The sequence below is a fragment of the Larimichthys crocea genome, chromosome XII (assembly GCF_000972845.2).
Source record: "Larimichthys crocea isolate SSNF chromosome XII, L_crocea_2.0, whole genome shotgun sequence".
Classification (NCBI taxonomy): domain Eukaryota; kingdom Metazoa; phylum Chordata; class Actinopteri; family Sciaenidae; genus Larimichthys; species Larimichthys crocea.
This window is the reverse complement of record NC_040022.1, coordinates 21397935-21418349: the sequence shown is the minus strand read 5'-3', so window position 1 is coordinate 21418349 and position 20415 is coordinate 21397935. Positions and strand designations below refer to the sequence as shown.

The 20415-nt window shown below is 38.4% G+C and overlaps 3 protein-coding genes across 3 annotated transcripts in view; all 3 read left to right on the top strand.

Moving 5' to 3' along the window:
- LOC109140986 (GDP-L-fucose synthase-like) overlaps window positions 1–1500 on the top strand; it is a 4296-nt gene extending 2796 nt beyond the window's left edge. Inside the window, exon 7 of the mRNA XM_027285029.1 lies at window positions 1361–1500. Coding sequence (XP_027140830.1) covers window positions 1361–1500 — 140 coding nt within the window. The remainder of the gene's footprint in view (window positions 1–1360) is intronic.
- Window positions 1–1763, top strand: part of LOC104924492 (GDP-L-fucose synthase) — a 54565-nt gene extending 52802 nt beyond the window's left edge. The window contains exon 12 of the mRNA XM_027284781.1: window positions 206–1763. The gene's annotated coding sequence lies outside the window, so the exon portion shown is untranslated. The remainder of the gene's footprint in view (window positions 1–205) is intronic.
- Window positions 1764–8522: 6759 nt separating this feature from the next.
- The window catches only part of LOC109140982 (galactose-specific lectin nattectin-like), a 15578-nt gene continuing 3685 nt past the window's right edge, over window positions 8523–20415 (top strand). The window contains exon 1 of the mRNA XM_019269746.2: window positions 8523–8592. Within this exon, the coding sequence (XP_019125291.2) occupies window positions 8538–8592 (55 nt within the window). The 5' untranslated portion in view covers window positions 8523–8537. The remainder of the gene's footprint in view (window positions 8593–20415) is intronic.

Sequence of the window (20415 nt, the reverse complement as noted above, 5' to 3'; positions counted from 1 at the left end):
GCAATTACAATGCTATCAAGGTAATAATGACATTATTATTTATTAGAAATAAACAATACAAAACAACAACAACAAAAATATCGAGATATATATCGTGTATCGCGATATAGCTTAAAAATATCGAGATATTGGTTACAGGCCATATCGTGCAGCCCTAATTTAAACCACTTCTTTTGGGTGTTGTTTTTTATATGAAATGGGGAAGGGGGTTATGCAGGAATACTGAGGTTAAATTGAGAAACCCTTGGTTTCTTGGAGAAAACCCTTACACAGAAGCAGATTTAAAATTTTATTACAAATGTTTCCACCTAAGAAAAAACAGTTTGAGACATTTTTATTTATCAAGTTCTACCTTAAACAAGAAACTAAGCTGCTTTTCACTCAGCTCACTCATTATAGGAGCCAAATATGTTGTAATGGGTGTCTGTTTTTAAAGCGTAGTTCACGCTCTGTGTGTGTGGTGTCGCTGTGCTGTCACCTAGGGGCTCAGGTATATAGGAAGCAACGTCACTGTTGTTGTCAGGTGTTTTGACCTGGAAGGGCAAATGGTAAAAGAAAAAAAAAAGGAAAAGGAGACGGACCCACAGGACTGGGAAAACAAAAGGGTAAGTTGAATTTTGATCACTGGCCAGAGAGCTCAGTTCAGTTAGGAACTTAGAGGGGAGACTCCAGGGGAGCCTCAGTCAAGGACTAGGAGGGTAATGTCTTTGGAACGACAATTGGAAAACTTGATCCTTCAGGCCTGAGTAAACAAAAAGACATCAGGAGAAGTCTGGGACTTCGTCAGTATAGTGTTGCTTGTAAGCCAGAAACTTAAAGGTGATACTGGGAGTCTAGGACTCAGATATAAAAAAGCATGCTGTAGTGTAAGAAAAAACAAATAAATAAATAAAGTATAGTAATATCTATTAACAGTGTCTCAGTGAAATAAAAAGTCTACATATTTCGCTGATCGGGCCGTAAGAGAAGTAAAATAATCTTATCATATGTGAATAAGAACAAACTATAAATAAGTGAAAAGGAAAAAAAAAACATTAAATCCTGATAATGTTAAATATCTTAAGATATGGCAGAAGAAGTATGATTTTGTATCAAGATTAGATGTAAAAGAATGTGAGGAGTTAGTGAAAGCTATTAGTGAGAAGGAGAAAAGGAAATGTAAGTCAAGGAAAGAAGGACTGTTACAGGCCAAGTTGTGGCTGATACAAGCTAGAGCCAGACAAGCCAGAATTCAGAGGAAGAAAATAGAAGGAGAAGAGAAAGTTGCTAAAAGAGAAGAAAATGCAGGTGAACAGAAAGAAGCTCAACAGAGCAGCGAAAAAACAAACTAACATATATGCTGTCTTGTTTTCTGCCTGAGACCCTCAGGGTGATAATGAGTACGTGCCATATGGGCTCCGTCCGGTTCCTCCGCCTTATCCCGTGCCTCCTCCTCCTCCTCCTCCTGCACCACCAACTGTCCGCCGCCTCTCTTCCACTCACCCTGCAACCCCTTCCTGAGGGTTAATGTCACTCCACGAAGAGGAGAGATGGCTCCACAGATCCCTCAATCTCCTCCAAAGACACAAAGCGGTACAGTATACAGCCACACCACACATGCAAATGAGACACAGAGTTACAGAGGAATAAATTTAGATGATGATGATGAAAATAACACGACTTTCATCGCACCCATGATTGAGCTATCAAACTCTAGAAAAGGCTTAAAACTCACGGTGAGCGTATTTAGAGCATGGACAGACCAGGATGTTAGAGATGCAACAAAAACCATAACTCGTCCTGAAGAGGATGGCAAGGCCTTTACTGAAGAAATGAATCAACTTTTCAAGAGTTTTGGTTTAAATACTGTAAAAGTAGAAAGAGTGTCAGAATGCAAACCTGCACAGCTGGTGCTACTTTTTGTTGAAAGGATAAAAAAAGGTGTTCCCTGTACACAGTGGAATACCTGTAAATAATGCTGATGACAGCCTGTACAGCATGTAGTTAAAAAACACATCAATCAGTTCATAAGGAAACACCTGATTGCTTGGAAAAAACAAGGATTGCAGAGGACCATTGATTATGCAATCCACGCAGAAGAAGCAAAAAAGAAAAAAGATACAAATGCATTTTTGTGTCATGATAATAACACTGGTGAACTTGCTACACGTGCTACAATTGTGGAAAATTTGGATACTACGCGAGAGACTGCAAAGCTCCAAAGAAGAGAGGGAGGAGGGGAGGACGGAGAGCGGGAGGAGGCGAAGGAGCGGAGCCTGGGCAGGACAGGACAGGAGAGAAAAGGATCACGCCGCATGACTAACTTAAGAAGCAGGTCATGTAAACACACACACACACACACAGAGAGATAGGATAGATAGGATAGATAGTTACTATGTGTTTACCTTGTCCCGAGCGGGGATCGACCCGCCTGCAGCGCAGAGACAGTAGGATGCACTGGGGGCCCCATTGTGAAATGAAATGTGATGCGAATAGATAAATTAAGATTATGTAGTTTTAGATTTGATAAAATACTGTACAATTAGATACGCTACAGTACTATCAGATGTGATACGCTTAGATTAGCTCAAACTGAAGATTTTTTAATTTGAAATAATATACGGTCAGATTAGATTAGATCCTGTGAGGTCAGATTAAAGTCTGCAGGTTAGATGAGATATGAACTGACTCGAGGAAACTCCAGTGAAAAAACATCATTAAAAAGACGAGCTTTGATGTGAAGAATGAAGATGATTAAAAACTGTCTTTCTTCATTAAAGGGAACTCTTCAGCACCTCACCTTTCAGCCACTTTAGTCAGTCTGTGTGTATTTACAGCAGTGGCCTCTAGTTGGCCTCAAGTTCTTGTTTTTGCCAATGACCGGCTTAAATCCGGATCAGTTTCCACCTACCGAGAAGACCATGAGACATGGCTGAAAGCTTTGGCAACAGCTCAATAAGTGAACCATGACTTTAGAATTGTCAACTGTCAAATGATATGTGTAAGCTATTTGTTTTGAGTTTTTTGCACGTTGTGCATATCAAGTTAATCAGGAAGGTCAAGTGGAAATTTCCATCTAACATTGCAAGAATATTGCATCATCTTCTCTAATGAATAAATCAATATTTATTTTACTTTTCTGTGGATGCATGTATGCATGTATGCAGATGATGACAGGCCAGAAGAATGTATTTTAAAAATGTTATTTTATTTTATGATGATCACATTACCAGACAGTCTGCGGGGTATTAAAAAGTATTAAAAGGTAGTAAATCAACTCAGTGAAAATTAAGGCCCTTTAAAAAGTATTAAATGTCTGATTGCGAGCTATTCTTTTTTTTTTAAAGAATAGCACATGATTTGTTGTAAGTTTGTTAAAAGTTCACCAGAATTTATTACATAGACTGTACAGTATATCTGTTTTCCACAACGCACAGAGGTAGACACAGGATTGTTCTATGTCAGGGGTCAACTACATTTGTCCAAGGGCCAGAATTTTTCTCAGCAGACACCATCAGGGCCAGACGCTCTCGTAAAATTGTATCCTAAGTAATATATATACTATATAACTACAGTGGTCCCTCGTTTATTGCGAGGGATACGTTCTAAAAATAACCCACAATGAATGAAATTCGCGAAATAAGTTTTACTATTATTATACATGTTTTAAGGCCGTAAAACCCCTAACCACACACTTTTATACACCTTTTTACACGCATTTTGTACAGTACTCCCTTAATTAATCAGGACGCAGAACACACGTGCGGTTTTCACTTAGCCAATCAGGACGCAGAACACAATGCGCGTTCATACTGTTACAGTACGCTGTAAAAAAAAAAGCATGCAAAATGACACTAAAAAAATCTGCGAAACAGCGAGTCCGCGAAAAGTGAACCACGATATAGTGAGGGACGACTGTATACTAGAAAATTTTAAAATAAATTTTGAGGGTGCCTGACTCTGGCCCCGTCGCCCCTATACATTATTACTGACACTGCTCAGTAAATTCAGTACTAGAAAATTCCCGCAGAAATTTTGAGAGTGACGAGTGGGCTGTTGCCGGGGGTCTGTATTCAAAAAGCACACCTCAAACAGTTTTTAACATGTTTATTTAGACACAGGAGCAGCTAGTGCTTAGGCACTAGCAATTAGTATTAACATTTTAACATTAGCATGTTAGCATTAACATTGTTAACGGTGATGCTTTGGCAGATGTCAAGTAGCGTAACTTGTAAGTTTCTGTGGAAATGTATAATAATGTTTGAATTAAAATAGACGTGTGTTAAATGTATCTGGGTAAGTATAAGGTCACACAGAGTATATTGCTTTTGAGTGTTGTGTAATTAGTGTGGATTATATTATCTGAAGTGCCTAATAATCATTTAAAGATATTAAACTGTGTGATTATGTTGAACTATTGCTTTTAAGAATGTTGTATAATCAGCAGAGTGTTTTTGCAGAAGTTGCTGTTTGTGTCTGAGTGCAAACCTACGCTTGAGGTCTGTGTGTGAGCACAACCAGAAACTGTTACAAAGCATCTGAATCTAGGCACAGAGTGTACTCAAGGACACGATGGTCCGAGAAAAGGGCACACACACACACCCAGGCGTCGGCTGCACTCAGCAGACTACCCTGTATGAAGATAATAACAAATATGTAACCGTTTGTGTGATTTAATAAAACTAGCTGGAGCCAGAGAGAGCTCGGAACTCAGCAGGGCGTGAAGGTGTGCAGATCGCGGGGTCTGTAAGAACTGAGAGCTGTGTTCTCCCTTGGCCAAGGCGAAATAGAATACTTGTCTTTGACTCCTTCATTTAAAACATCTCTTTGTGTGTATTACAGGTCTACAGAATTCGGGGTGGTTTGAATCACCACAACATTTCACAAATTGCAAACGGGGAATATGACTTGACTGCAGCTCAAATCATGTAGTGTGATCTATCTACAGCAGGGGTCACCAACACGGTGCCCGCGCGCCCCCGGTCGCCCGTAAGGACCACATGAGTCTCCTGCTTTAAAAATAGCTCAAATAGCGCCACTTACTAGTGAGCTGCATCTAATTTATTTTGATTGCTATTCTTGTTTAAATCACACTTACAACAAAAACTTTAAAAAATGTTTAATATAAATGAACTGTGACCTAGTATAGTTCAAAGGTCAGTATGATGCGCATGACCAAAACAGACGCTACGACGAAACAAGCTAGCGGGCGCAGTGAAAATGAGGAGATGACTGAGCCATAAAAATATGGCACTTTACCACTAACTGACAAAGAAACGGATACCAGATTTGGTGTCCAGTTCATGATTTGTTAAATGTGTTTGTAATATGTAACAATTGTTGTGATTGTTGTAAAAATTCTGCAGATTTTTGTGTCAAGTTCAAAATGTAATCAGATTTATTTAAAAACCTGAAAGTTTATTTTTGTATTTTACATGGTTTATTATTTGTACAAACGTGGTGCAAAGTAATTCATGGTTTGTTAAAAAATGTTAGTGGCTAGTGAAAATGGGACATTGTGATTTCCTAGGACTTAGTAGAAGTGATCATTTTAAAATGTTTTTGAACTTTTTTTTTTCAATTTGAAAAATACTAGCACTAAGACAAAATATAGAAATAAAGTGTTGCATATTGATATTTATCTGTTTCCTATCTTGTTAAATCATTGTTGATATTCGTTTTGAGAAATCATTAACATGATCAGTGTCTTCGCAGAGATTAACATAATTAATTATTAATAATGACATTTAGTTAAACGTAAATTGAGCAAATTGGCTATTTCAGAAGTGTGTATCAAACTGGTAGCCCTTCGCATTAATCAGTACCCAGGAAGTAGCTCTCGGTTTCAAAAAGGTTGGTGACCCCTGATCTACAGTGTTCAGTTGACTGACAACTTGATGGGAGAGCAGTCATTAGTATTGATTTTCTGTGCTGCTAGTATGCCCAGTACACTGACTGGTGGTGGTATTCAGTTGGAACAAACTTCCACGGCAGCCATCGCATCTTCTGCTAGTCCTGGGAATCTCAGGACGAGACAAGCACCACTCTCTCAGTTCAAATGAAGGAGTATCTGAAATGTTTCAAGCTATGTTTCTGGTTCAGAAATAGCAAAAACCTTTGCATGTGGGAGAGACAAAACTGGTTGCGTGACTGGTTACATGATACGGTTTTCAAGAAGGAGCTTGTTGACCGGAGTAATAAACAGGAGCGCATGCACACCTTTGCATGGCAATAACTAAGAGATTAACAGTAACAGTGCATGTGCCCTCCCATTTATTGATACTTTTTCCTATATGACTAGTTGCGTTGAGGTTTTAAAAAATATTTAGAAGGTATTAAATGGTATTAAATTTAATCTCAGGATTCCTGCATGAACCCTGCATAGAAATAGACAGCAGGTTACCTTTGAGGATGAAACTGTATTTACTTTCTCCAGGTGCCAACTTGGATGTTTCAAGTTATATTTGAAGTGTATCAAGAATCAGTTTTTCTGGGAAGGCGGTACACAGAAATACAAGACAAATAGTGTTGACACGTGGTGGATTCATGTAAAACAATATTTTGCAAACAAGGTTGTGTTTAGTGGATTATATGCAAATTAAAAGGTATATCAGGACTGTGTTCCTTTGTCCAAGACATCCTACTGCCTGCATCTGCTACTGCAACCACATCAGCTCATCACAGCAAGGTAAGGGTTGAATTCTTTCACAACTTCAGAAACTGAGACTGAAATTAACTAGTTCTGATTTATAGTTAGTAGTATACAACCAAATATAGCAGCTTAATTGTTTGTGTCCACGCAGTGGATAAATCTCTTTTTAGGGTGCAGTTCTTTACAGTTCTGCTTTTCTGTAAATTTGTAGAGGAGCGTAATTTAAACTAGAATATTTGCCCTTTGCTGAATTTCCTGATGCATCTGTGGAAATGTGTACGAAAAGATAGAATTGTAGGATATTTTGAAATATTGTATGAATTTGTACAATGTTGTAAGAAAGTGTGAGATTACCTGAAAAGAAGTTAAGTAATCTTTCTACATTTGCAATATGTGTACTGTTCATTCTGTTTATACTGCTATATTTGCCATATTTATACTTTATTTATACTTTATGTTATGTATTCCATGTCATGTATATTGCTGTTTGCACCAGGGGTATGTACTGTACACATAACAGGACTGACAATAAAGCTGACTTGACTTAACAAGTAAGCAATTTGGGGCAAATTTGGTTATTAGCAGAAAGATGAAGATATTATTGAAGTTAATAAATAAAAGTAATTAATTCAAGTTAATAATTACGGGGCACCACCCTGAAATCAAAATTAGTTCACTAAGTGAACAGTGAGGGGGAGTGAATCCGAGGCTGGCTTCATTCACTCTGTACAACATTAAAGAAGGCAGCATGTGTGTACACAAACATTTATTAAGAAGAAAATAAAACATGGATAAACAATATGACCTTATCTACACCAGAGAATAAAGGGTGTGTGTGTGTGTGTGTGTGTGTGTGTGTGTGTATGTGTGTGCGCGCGTGCGTGTGTCTTATCTGCACGTGCACGCGCATGAAGCACGTTTCTGACCAGAGACAGAGGAGGATGTGAAGCAGGAGGCTTGAACAAGCACACCTAAGCGCAGAGACTGTATCTATCACAGTAACACAGCAGGTGAACGGTGGTTCGTGTACCTTGGCACTGGACCGTTAACTGATAAAATACAGCTGTACTGATCTCACCAAATATGACGCACAGACAGAGATGTATAGTAACGAAGTGGAACTACTTAAGTACTGTACTTAAGTACTAAAATGCAGTATCTGTACTTTTTGGAGTATTATTTTTTCCCCAACTTCTACTTTTACTGCACTACATATTTTTGATGAATTTAATACTTTTACTCCGATACATTTTTCATGTGCTGAATCGTTACTCGTTACTATTGTAGCGTCCAGCCGGACACGTGATGAATGACGAGGCGTTATTCAACAAACCTGCATTTATTGCTGAACGGTTTGGTAACAGGACTCGGTTACTGTCGGCCGTAACCACGCCAAAAAAACAACAACAACAACACAACAGTCCCGGTCTCACACATCAACCTCTACCATGAACATTGTAACACTGTAACATTAGAAGTTGTGCCTTAATAAATATTTGAAATAATATAAACAACAGTACTTGTACTTTTACTTGTACTTTTACTTTCAGTACTTGAGTAGCATTTTTTTTTTTACATATTTCTACTTGCAATACTTAAGTACAAAACATTTTGAATACTTTAGTACTTTCACTTAAGTATGGTGTTTAAAGAACACTTCAAACTCTACTCAAGTCAGTTTTTGATATAGCACTGTACTTCTACTCCACTCCTTTACTCCGTACTATACATCTCTGCGCACAGATCACAACATGAAACGGATAAAAACACATGTATGTAACTAAACAAACACTTACAGTTCCGTGCTGAGCCTGTTAAGCTGTAAATGTCCTTCGTGTGCCTCGGCCGGTTAACTTGTCGTCTCGGGAGTAGAAGCTCGGCAAAAACATACGGGAGAAGAAAAATAATGATCAGCTCTTCATTTCATCGTCCTCCTCTGTGGACTGTGGATCGGAGCAAACGTAAGTAGTGTTTGTAATGCTTACTTGTTATTATTTCTTTTTTATTTATTTTGAACAATATTTATATCATTTGAGATCATTAATATTTTTTTCTTCAGCAGTATGACATTTTCAGTTCCTGCCTGTTTTTCTTTGTCAGTGCACAGGAGATAGTAAACATTCAGATTATGAGGATGCATTATTGATAATTTTCTTTTTCTTTTTTTTAAAGTAGTACCTTTAGATGATATTAATCATCTAACTTCTACTTAATGAATGGAATACTTGAGTTTTAATTGATAGATAAAATATCTAAAATGTTTCAGGAACAGTTTAATATTTACTCAGCTAGCGGAACACGAAACGTAATATTATACAAACAAGGCTGTGTTTGTGGTGAGTTGGAGTGAATTCAAACAAACATATTTAATACGAACTGATCCTGTCATTAGTCTCACAAAGCTCTGAGTTTACATTAGCATACAGTATTCATTTCTAATACTGTTTATATCCAAAGGTGAATGGGTATAAATAAACACGGGACACCGACGTGTACTTTAAGATGTAACTCTTTACTGTGAACCAGGCAGAGATGGAAAGTAACGAAGTACAAAAACTTTTTTGTTTTTAGTAAATGGCTGCAATGAAACAAAGAGTGAAAAATTTAAAGGGGTCTGAATACTTTCCGTACCCACTGTATCTGCATACCTCAGCAGAAGGTAGACCTCCTACAGTAGCTGACCCAAACACCTTCCTTTATTCTGTTTTCTTTTCTTTTTTTCTTTTTCATCATTTGCAAATTTGTATTCATCCTAATCCAGATTTTGGGGTTTCTTGGGGCTTTAAGTGCGAAAAAAAGACCATTCAAAGGTGAATTGGTGAACCCTTAGTAAAATCATTCAAGCTTTAAACCAACATTAATTTAGCTCAATGTAATGATGGTAAATTTCGCAATTGGAATTGAATGGCCTGGTAAGAGTAAGACGGTGATGAATGAATGAATCATGGCTCTGGGCCTCTGTCAACCCACTGAACATCTGTCAAAGGTTTTGGAGCAGTATACAAACATCGCTCCACATAGTCATCTTTAAACACCATACAAAGGATTATTCATTTTCATTCATTGAAGAGTGTTCAATCCTACAGAGCAGGGAGCACACCTTACCCAGACAATCTTAGTTTTTTTCCTTTCTCACAGATTTGTATTTGAGGCTTTGTCAGACCACGATTCATTTTCTGTCTGCTTTCTTTATGAGGGATGGATGAACATATTCGCTTTGAACAAAAGACAACAACTGGTTTTTTGGGTTTGATGGTTTGATTGTGTTGCTGCATCTTATTACAAACTGCACTCAACACTTCTCTCCCACTCGTGCACTCACTTACACACTGATACTGATTTCATTCGTTTACTGCTTAAACTAAACGAACTACTATTAGTTTGTTTAAGCATTCTTTTTCAGTAAATGATTTGTAATTGGCTCTGTTGTGTGCGTGTCCTCCTTTTGTCATGGCCGTACGCCCGTTTGTGACACAGGTCAGTCTAGTCTTGGCTGTAATGCTACACAATGACTTTTTGCTTATTATCATCATGCTACACTTTTTATGTGGACTAAGCCTACGTCCCTCTACATAAGTAAATAGCTTGTGGATATATTGTTGGCAGGAAATGGAAAGAGTTACACCAAATTGAGCATTGGACTGTAAACTATTTGTTTAAAAATTTTACAAGTTGCTCATACAAGTTATAATGAACTCATCAAACATTGCAAGAAATTGCATCATCTGCTCTAATAATCATGAATAAATCAATATTTATTTTTTACTTTTCGGTAGATGATGATTCGGTATGTGAACAGCAGATGATGAACGGCCAGAAAATGTATTTAAATGTTATTTGTTTTATGATGACACATTAACAGAAATAAATAGCAGGTTACCTTTGAGGAAGAAACTATTTACTTTGTCCAGGTGCCAACTTGGATGTTCCAAGTATATTTGAAATGCTTCAAGAATCAATTTCAAGACAAATATTTTACAATGTGTTTGATAATAACTTAATATTACTCAAGTCTGAGGCCACATGTAAAACAATATTTTCTAACAAGGTTGTTGTGGATTTTATGCAAAATATAAGGGTATATTAGGACTGTGTCCCTTTGTCAACATCTCTACCTGCTATCGGCTACTGCCCAACCACATCAGCTCATCACACAAGGTAAGGGTTGAATTCTTTCACAGCTTCAGAACGGAGACTGAAATTATCTAGTTCTGATTTATAGTTAGTAGTATACAACCAAATATAGCAGCTTAATTGTTTGTGTCAACGCAGTGGATAAATCTCTTTTTTGGGTGCAGTTCTTTACAGTTCTGCTTTTCTGTAAATTTGTAGAGGAGCGTAATTATAAATTCTCTTTGTACAGATAAGACTTAACTTTTCTAATGTTTACAGAGATGGCATCAGCTCTTCATTTCATCGTCCTCCTCTGTGGACTGTGGATGGACAGCAAACGTAAGTAGTGTTTGTAAGCTTACTTGTTATTTCTTTTCTTTCTTTTTTAAAATATGACAATATTTATATCCTTTGAAATCATTATATTTTGTCTTCAGCACTATGACATTTTTCACTTCCTGCCTGTTTTTCTTTTCAGTGCAGCAGAGATAGTAAAACATTCAGATTATGAGGATGCATTATTGATAACAATTTGTTTTAATTTTTTTAAAAGTAGTACCTTTTAGATGATATTAATCATCATATCTTCTACTAAGATGGAATACTTGGGGGGTCAGTAGTGTAGTGGGTTAAGCGGCCGCCCCATGTGTGGAGGCAAGTCCTTGCTGCAGCTGGCCCGGTTTCGATCCTGCATCGGACGGCTAATTTACTGCGTGTCACTCTCTCGCCTCCTGCTTCCTATCTATCTTCAGCTGTACTATAATTAAAGGCATAAAGGCCAAAAAAATAATCTTAAAAAAGAAATGCAATACTTGAGTTTTTTTTAACTGATAGATAAAATATCCAAAAGGTTTCAGGAACAGTTAATATTTACTCAGCTAGGGCAACTGGAAAGTAATTTATACAAACAAGGCTGTATTTGTGGTGAGTTGGAGTGAATTCAAAACATAATTTAATACGTAACCTGATCTGTCATTGTCTCACAAAGCTCTGAGTTACAGTACACATACAGTATTCATTTCTAATATGTTTTATATCCAAAGGTGATATGTGCTTTGTGCTCATTCACATCTCTGCATACCTCAGCAGAAGGTAGACCTCCTACGATAGCTGCTAGATAAGTTTGCATGAGTTTGTACAGTGTTGATTTCTAATGCTGTTTTTTACATCCACAGGTGACAAGGGCCATCGATCAGGTTTGGTGCTTCTTACATTTACGGAGGGGACTCAAACAACATAGCTGGCACTGTGTGACCTCAGTCAACTTGTGAATACTTATTTTGCTCTCTCATCCTTGTTATTGGGAATTTTTCAAGAGTGACCCTTCAAAAGAAGAAGACTGGATTCGAAGCACAAAGTTTAAGTTGACTTTAGACTAGGACTTATAATACACTTGTCATGTTCAGTTTATTTATTTTTATTGTTCCACTATGTTGCATTATTTTGTAGGTTGTACATGCCCTTGTGGTTGGACTAAACTGGCAGTCGCTGCTTCAAGTTCTTTCAGCACTCCGAAGCAGTGGGCTGATGCAGAGGTACCTTATAACAACACTAACTATAAACTCTCACCCGGTATTTATGCCCCAAAATAACTTACATATATAGGATGTCATGTAGCATCAAGAAAACCCCATTTGTAAATGTTTTATTGTGTGTATAAATGTCTCAAGCTTAATGTTTGGGCCTGCATCTGAAATTTGTTTTTTAATAAGAAGACTTTCAAATACACAGGATCCTTTGGTCCAAGAGAAACAGTAATGTCCATGTGATGGGGTTAAGAACAAACATTTGTTAAGCAACTGTCTTCACCCTCAGGCGTTTCTGCACTGGTCTTGATGGCAATCTGGCTTCTGTCCTTACAAAGAAGAGGGCAAGTGATCAGCAAGATGGTGAAAACAACAGCTTGGGTTGGAGGCTTGTGATGAACAGAAGGTGAGGTTTTAGATCAGTAAACCTGATGTGTTGCAGTCTGTTTGGCATGCCATTGAATGTGTTTTGTTGTTGATGTTAAATAGTTGCATAAAAAAAGATATTCACCTGTACAGCAGGGTTGGCAGGTGGTGATGTGGTTGACCAATCACATAACTCCACCACTAACTCATGAGTGTGAAATATATGCAAACAAATCATTTCATTAAGCTGACCTGACTACAGCAGAAGAAATAAGTACAACTGACTCGCATCAGCACATACAGATACAAACATTAAGAACGTTGCTAATTAGTTTTTAAAAAATATTTTCATTGTGTTTTCTTTTTTTTTTTACCACACAAACAAATACATCAAAACGTGGTGACCAGTTAGCAGGTTGGTATCTCGCAGGGCTGAAAATATAACCTTATAACCTCTGAACTTCTTTCAGAATGGTGTGTGGCTCTGGAATGAGGTAGAAAGTTTGACTTCAAAATGGTGGCGAAGGGAGAGCCTAACAACCTTGGTGGAGAAGGATGCATGGAGTTTAGAAAAACAGGTAAAGTACTGGTTGTCCACTTGATTGTGATTTTTTTTCTGTATCGATGAAAAACTATACACTGGGCATTGTATATAAAATTTCATAAATTATTAATACACCTCATAACACAGGACAAGCAAACAACCCGTAGCAACAATCAAAATCTGAAGTGCTGTTTCCAAGGTCAGGTGTGCTTTAAAGTGCTTTTAATTATTGTTTTTTGTCTACAGGAGATGCAACAACGATTTAAAATTAAGTAACCTCAAAGATTTTGTCGTGCCAAGACAGCCTAACAATTACACACATCTACTATGAGGGTGTCACATCCTCCCGATGAAGTCACTTCCACCAGAATGTTTAAGCCTCGAGACATCACTGCTGGAAGATATATTGACGAATCAGATTTCATTTTACTAAGTCAGAGCATCTAAAAAAGTAATAAAAAATAAATAAACGTGTAAAAGAAAACTAAAAGAATGAAATAATAAAGAATGATTGCAAGCAGCTTCATTTGTTTTCTCAATTATTTATTTTCTCTGCTTTTATATATTTTTTCACAGTACATTTCACAGTGCTTTTGCTTTTAAGCTTCCAAGTTGTCAATCAACTGGCTTTGGGAGGGACTTCCTGTTCCAGCTGAGTTATTAGGCGTGGTCAGAGGTGTGTCACATTTTATTGGCCACACACAACACTGGAAGATGTTTAACATACTAATATACATAATTTTGTAAGAAATTTCTCCATCATCTGAAGCTAAGAAACGTCACCAAATTTATAAAAAACTGAGTTTTAGATTCCTGTTCTTTTAGAAATGACGTTGATTCCTGATGATTTGAATGAGTGTTTCAAATAAATCAAACAATCAAAGGGTTCTGTTATTTGTGCTAGTCCAGAAGTACATTTTGACCAACGACATCGTGTCCTATTAGACCCCGCGGTTTCGAGTGAGGAAAAACTGTCCAACAAAAACCCCTTTAAACGGGAAAAAAGGTGGAAAAACCGTCAGGAAGGACAGAGGAGGGATCCCATCTCCCAGGATGCAGGACAGACGTAGCAAATAGATGTCCACGTTACAGACAAATCAACCACAAAAGTATTGGTACAATTTGGTTTAAAAACCACATAGGACGAATCATAAAATGAACCTGTGATAGAGATAGAAGACATGGAAGCAACAGCGCACAGCAATCAGAAACTAACTATTAACTGTATGGAGATATGGCAAGCAATAAATGACAGTTAAGTTAATATGTGTGCTAGTGGATGTCATGCAAGGACACAACAGCACAAGCAGCCACTATCCACGAAAACTCTGCTGGATGACAAGCAAAGAAACCATGGGAATTTTAGTTAGTAAAACATGCATTAATGAGACATGAATGTTTGAAGGATGTGTGGAGTGACTTTGTCCTCATGCTATGGGAGGGAGGGTATCCACCTGGCCCTCACCCCGGTAGGCCTCCCGTATCCCAGTCCCAGGAAGTGCGCTGTTGGTTTTGCGACAACGTCCTCCCGTAGTGCACCGTTGTCCAACGCAACCATTTTTTATTTCCTGTTTTTTTTCAAAAACGTAAAAACAAAAATCGCTTTCCAAAAAAGACACAGAATATTCAATAAAAAATGAAACTGGATGACTTCTTGATTTAAGAATTTTTTTTAATTAGTTATTTTTACAAAGAAATGAAATAAAATATAATAAAAATAAATGGAAAGCTGTATAAATTAAATGGTCGCTTGTCAACGTTCGCCCTGAAGGTCTTCCCTCAGGCCTAACACACCTAGCTAACAAGCAACAACTAAGGTAAATGCTCTATCTGAGAGATATTCAGATCGCACCTCAAGAGGTCCGAAGCTGAAATGAGCTCACTTCCGCATATATCCTGACCCGTACTCCACCCACCTCAAGCTCACGTCTCGGTAAGTCCCGGGTTTCCCCAGTACAACAACACATTTTTGATAAAACATTTACAATGAACTTTTAATGAAATTTAAATGAATGCGATCAAAATGTCGTTGTTATTTTACACACGATTATCAGAAGACTACAATCAGTACAAATATTATTGTTAAGTTAGGTTTTTTCTGGGTAATCGATGGCAATGCAGGGGTGTCAACGTCACAACACAGTCAGGATGGGGTGAAGGCGGAATAAGAAGAACAATAGGTTCAGTCACAGCTCCTCCTCCTCCTGCCAATCACAACCTACCCCAACCACCTGCTGCTGGACCCCCAACAGGAAACATGTGAGTGATGGTTAGGTTAGGGCAACAGGCAGTAGTGAGTTACGAGTTGTAAAATAGAATCGGAATCTGGGTGATTGGAAACGGATGGGACATTTCATGTGTGTTACATATGTTCCATTGGGGGGTCCCGGGGGTCCTCCCCCGAAAAATTGTGTTTCTGTAGATCAGTGGTTCTCAACCTGGTCGGCTTTGGGACCCCCATCACCCCTAAAGGACACAGCCATGAACCAATTAGGAAAATTTTCACACTTCTCAATTTATTTAATGGAAAGGAAGGTGCAAGTTTTGGGTGGTGTCTATCAAGAGATGGTATAAGTATGGAGTAAAGGAGTAGGAGTACGAAGTGACAAGTGGGCTATAAATAAAAACTGACTTGAGTAGAAGTTGAGGTGTTTTTAAAACCAGAACCTTAAGTTAAAAGTATAAAGTATTCAAAAATGGTTTTTGTACTAAGTATTGCAAGTAGAAGTATGTACGGTGGCCGAGGAACCCTCAATGCTGCAAATAAAAGAAACTGCTGCTAAACAAAAAGAAACAACAGCGCTACAAATATAAGAACGCTGCAAACACAAAGAAACGCTGTTCAAACAAAAAAGACAACGCAGCTGCAAATAATAGAAACGTTCACAACGCGAGTTGAATTACTCCGGGACTATTTTTGCCGGTGCAACCTGTATTTTTTGGGTGTCTTTATGTGAGCTAATGAAGAAGAAGAAGAAGGCAAGTACAGACCGCGTATGGCAATTCACTTAGAAAAACAAAATAAATTAGACACCTGATCTCGTAATTACGAGATAAGGAAAGGTGCCTTATTGGCTACCGCACTTCGGTAAAGTTAGAAAGATATTGGCACTTCTGAGATCAGTAACTCTGAAGTGAAACGTTGTTAAAACACAAAACGCATATTTTCAACCATAGTAAGACAGACAACAAGCTCCGACCTAATGTTCATCACAACAAACCATCCTCAGAGCCACACCAACAACATTAGTGTTTACTAAGACTTTTCATAATTTCTGGGAATTTTTATTAGGAATATTAATCAATAACTTTAATATGATACAGTACTGCGGTAACGCTATCTACACTTCAAAATCTAGTGCCCGACTACATCAGTTTGTAATTTTAAAAAAAATTGGGGAATATGACTTGACTGCAGCTCAAATCATGTAGTGTGATCTATCTACAGCAGGGGTCACCAACCATGAGTCTCCCGCTTTAAAAATAGCTCAAATAGCGCCACTTACTAGTGAGCTGCATCTAATTTATTTTGATTGCTATTCTTGTTTAAATCACACTTACAACAAAAACTTAAAAAAATGTTTAATATAAATGAACTATGACCTAGTATAGTTCAAAGGTCAGTATGATGCGCATGACCAAAACAGACGCTACGACGAAACAAGCTAGCGGGCGCAGCGAAAATGAGGAGATGACTGAGCCATAAAAATATGGCACTTTACCACTAACTGACAAAGAAACGGATACCAGATTTGGTGTCCAGTTCATGATTTGTTAAATGTGTTTGTAATATGTAACAATTGTTGTGATTGTTGTAAAAATTCTGCAGATTTTTGTGTCAAGTTCAAAATGTAATCAGATTTATTTAAAAACCTGAAAGTTTATTTTTGTATTTTACATGGTTTGTTAAAAAATACGCGCATGAAGCACGTTTCTGACCAGAGACAGAGGAGGATGTGAAGCAGGAGGCTTGAACAAGCACACCTGAGCGCAGAGACTAAACCTATGGGGAAACCATAGATGATTCTGTTGATCAGTGGATACAACACAGTCCCAAGGTGGCGTCTTCTCTGGTCAGACGATTATGATGTCAGTAACACTGCTGTAAAAGATGCCATGCGGAGGAACAGGTTTGATGAGATTATGTCTTCTGTTCATTTAGTAGACAACATGAAGATCACAGCTGACCCGTTCTTCAAGGTGCATCCCCTTTTTAAGCATCTGAATGACATCAACAACGCAATCCCGATAGAAGAACATGTGGCAGTAGATGAGATGATGATTGAATATTTTGGAAGGCATGGGTGCAAACAGTTTATTAGAGGGAAGCCTATTCGTTTTGGGTATAAAATATGGAGCTTAGCATCCTCCTCCGGGTTTGTCCATCAGATGGAGCCATATGTAGGAAACCACACACATCTGGTGGAAAGTGGACTTGGTCAGGGCCCAAGTGTGGTTCTTGGCCTGGCAGAGAAAGCTGAAGTGCCACCTGGAGTCAAGTTTTAACATGACAACCTCTTCACAACCCTGTCCCTGGTGGATGAGATGACCCTGAGAGGCTATGGCAGCTGTGGCAAGATGCGACAAACTCAGCTCTATAACGTTCCCTTCACAGCACCCCAGACCTTCAAGAAGACACCCAGAGGAAATGCTGAGTATCTGGTTGAGGCAGAGAAGCTGATTGTAAGGTGGAATGACAACAGCGTGGTTACTGTGGTGTCAAACATGGAAAGGGAGTTCACCGAAACTGAGGCAAAGAGATGGAATAAACAGAAACGGACCATGGACAAGGTCAGACAGCCCAAGTGCATCCAGGACTACAATGCACACATGGGAGGAGTGGACCTGCATGACCAGTTTGTCAGCCGCTACAGAATCAACATCCGCTCCAAGAAGTGGTGGTGGCCATGCTTCAGCTGGGCCCTGAACAGTGCCATGGTGAATAGCTGGTGCTATTACAGGTACACAAGGCTGTATGTTATTTAGTGATATCACAAACGAGTTTGTGATGTTTTTACTCGAGGTCATCGCTAGTGCTCTTCGGTCGACAAGAGCAACAGTGACCAACCATATCCAGACCAACATCACAACCTCAAGTGTGATATTTGTTTTTACAGAACATTCTACATATGGGGCATGACACTGTAGAAAGGATGATATTGATAATTCATCAATAGCATCGTATGCAATCAAAAACATGGCACCTTCATGCATCTATCATGCTTGTTTTGTCATTCATTTAGGTCCTGGAAAAGCGGGCAGAAGGATCTCCTCTCCTTCCAGAGGCTGGTAGCCCAGACCCTCCTCCTGCGCCATGGAACAAAGCCAAGTAGGCAGGGCAGAAAATCTTCAATGGCGGTGGAGATAACTGATGATAGTGCTAACCACTGGCCCTGCAACACTGGTAGCAGGTACAAGCGATGCAAGAACTGTGGCGGACGCACATCATTTGCGTGTGGAAAGTGTGATGTGCCACTACATGTGGAGTGCTTCAAGAAGTACCACACTGAGTAGAACATGCATGAAAGATGATGGAATGTATGGGAAGAAATATGTTGTATATGTATATGTTGTTGAGGTTTTGAGTATAAAAAAATTGAGAATAAAGAAACCAGTTCAAATTGTTTGTTGTTTTGAATTTTATACAGGGGGAACCTGAGGCCCCACCTTTTTGTTATTATTTATTATGACTATATTATTATTTTGTTATTATTATATTATTATTATTTCTCTATTATTATTATTAGGTGACATTTGACCTAGTGACAAGCTGTGTTTTTGGCAGCGATGTCAGAAATGTACTGCCTTGCATTTTCAGTTCATGGTGAAGCTTGAGGTTTGTTTTTTCACCACCTGCATTCAGATTTTCAACACTTTTTTTTTCAGAGACTATTTCTACCTTAGTAGGGTCAGGAGTAACAATAACATTAGTCATTTTTAGAACTGAAATTATCTACGAGACCCAAGAGATGGCAGTGGAGAAGAGAAAGCCTGAATGAAGAACTCACTAGTGATTTCAGTGGTAAACCATATTGTTATTACCCCTTTTAAACATTTGTGAATACACCACAGCCATAGAAATGTTAAGGAATATGGAGATGTTTAAGCCCAGAGTGTGCCTTTTATTGTGTGTGGGCATCACATGCTGAGCACTGCAGATTACAGAAACGCTACTTGAGGGTGTCTTAGCTGTAATAAAAACTATATGTATATGTATGAAAGGCACAGCTGTACTAAAATACCTGCAGTTTAAGTTAGATCGAAGTGCATGTATACATAAATTAAAATATAAACACATGTGAAAAACAAGAAGCTTTATAGTATGTTGTATAAACTGCTATGCTGTGTATAACAGCTGGTAAACTAGAGCTACTGGTATACTTTTGTTAGGTTTAGATGTGAGAGGGTCTACCTGTATCACAGTTTCTACTAGTTAGTTAGTTAGTTTGCACTTTGTAGAAGACTATCGCAACTTTTTTTCAGTTTTGCATGGCATTGCTTCACCCTCATAGCAATGACTGAACACTCTGATGCATAAATTTCACCTGGCACAGCTGTGTGACACTGCAGCACTGTTTTGGTCCATTCTCCACACTGCTTCATATCAGGAACATTTCAGAAGTGGAGAATTTTTGCCCGCCAGATTTTATTTTGAAAACTGACCAGATTCTTGATGCCATTTCTGACCTTGCAAATGCTATCTGCTATGTGCTGCTTGAGGCGGTGGGTCGTGGGATCCATATTTTTTCGTATTCTCCGTGGAGCTGAGTGAGCGAGAGCCTCTTCTACCAGCCCCACAGCCGGGATACAGCCAGAACACACAGATAGAATGCTCAGCCTTGCCCAGTGGAATTTAGGAGTCATTGGGATGAACTAGAGAGACTATTAGGCTCCCATTTGTCAGACGTTTGATTTGGAAGCACATAACATGTTCTGTCTTACTCTTACCTTCCTTCATGTAACATATCTATATCTAAAGCCAAAAAAAAGAAACATATTCGCTTTGAAACAAAGACAACAACTGGTTTTTGGGTTTGATGGTTTGATTGTGTTGCTGCATCTTATTACAACACTGCACTCATACACTTCTCCACTCGTGCACTCACTTACACCACTGATTCTACTGATTTCACTGTTTACTGCTAAACTAAACTAACTATGTTAGTTTAAGTTAGCATTCTTTTCTTATAAGATTTGTTAATTGGCTCTGTTGTGGTGCATCCCCTCCTTTTGTC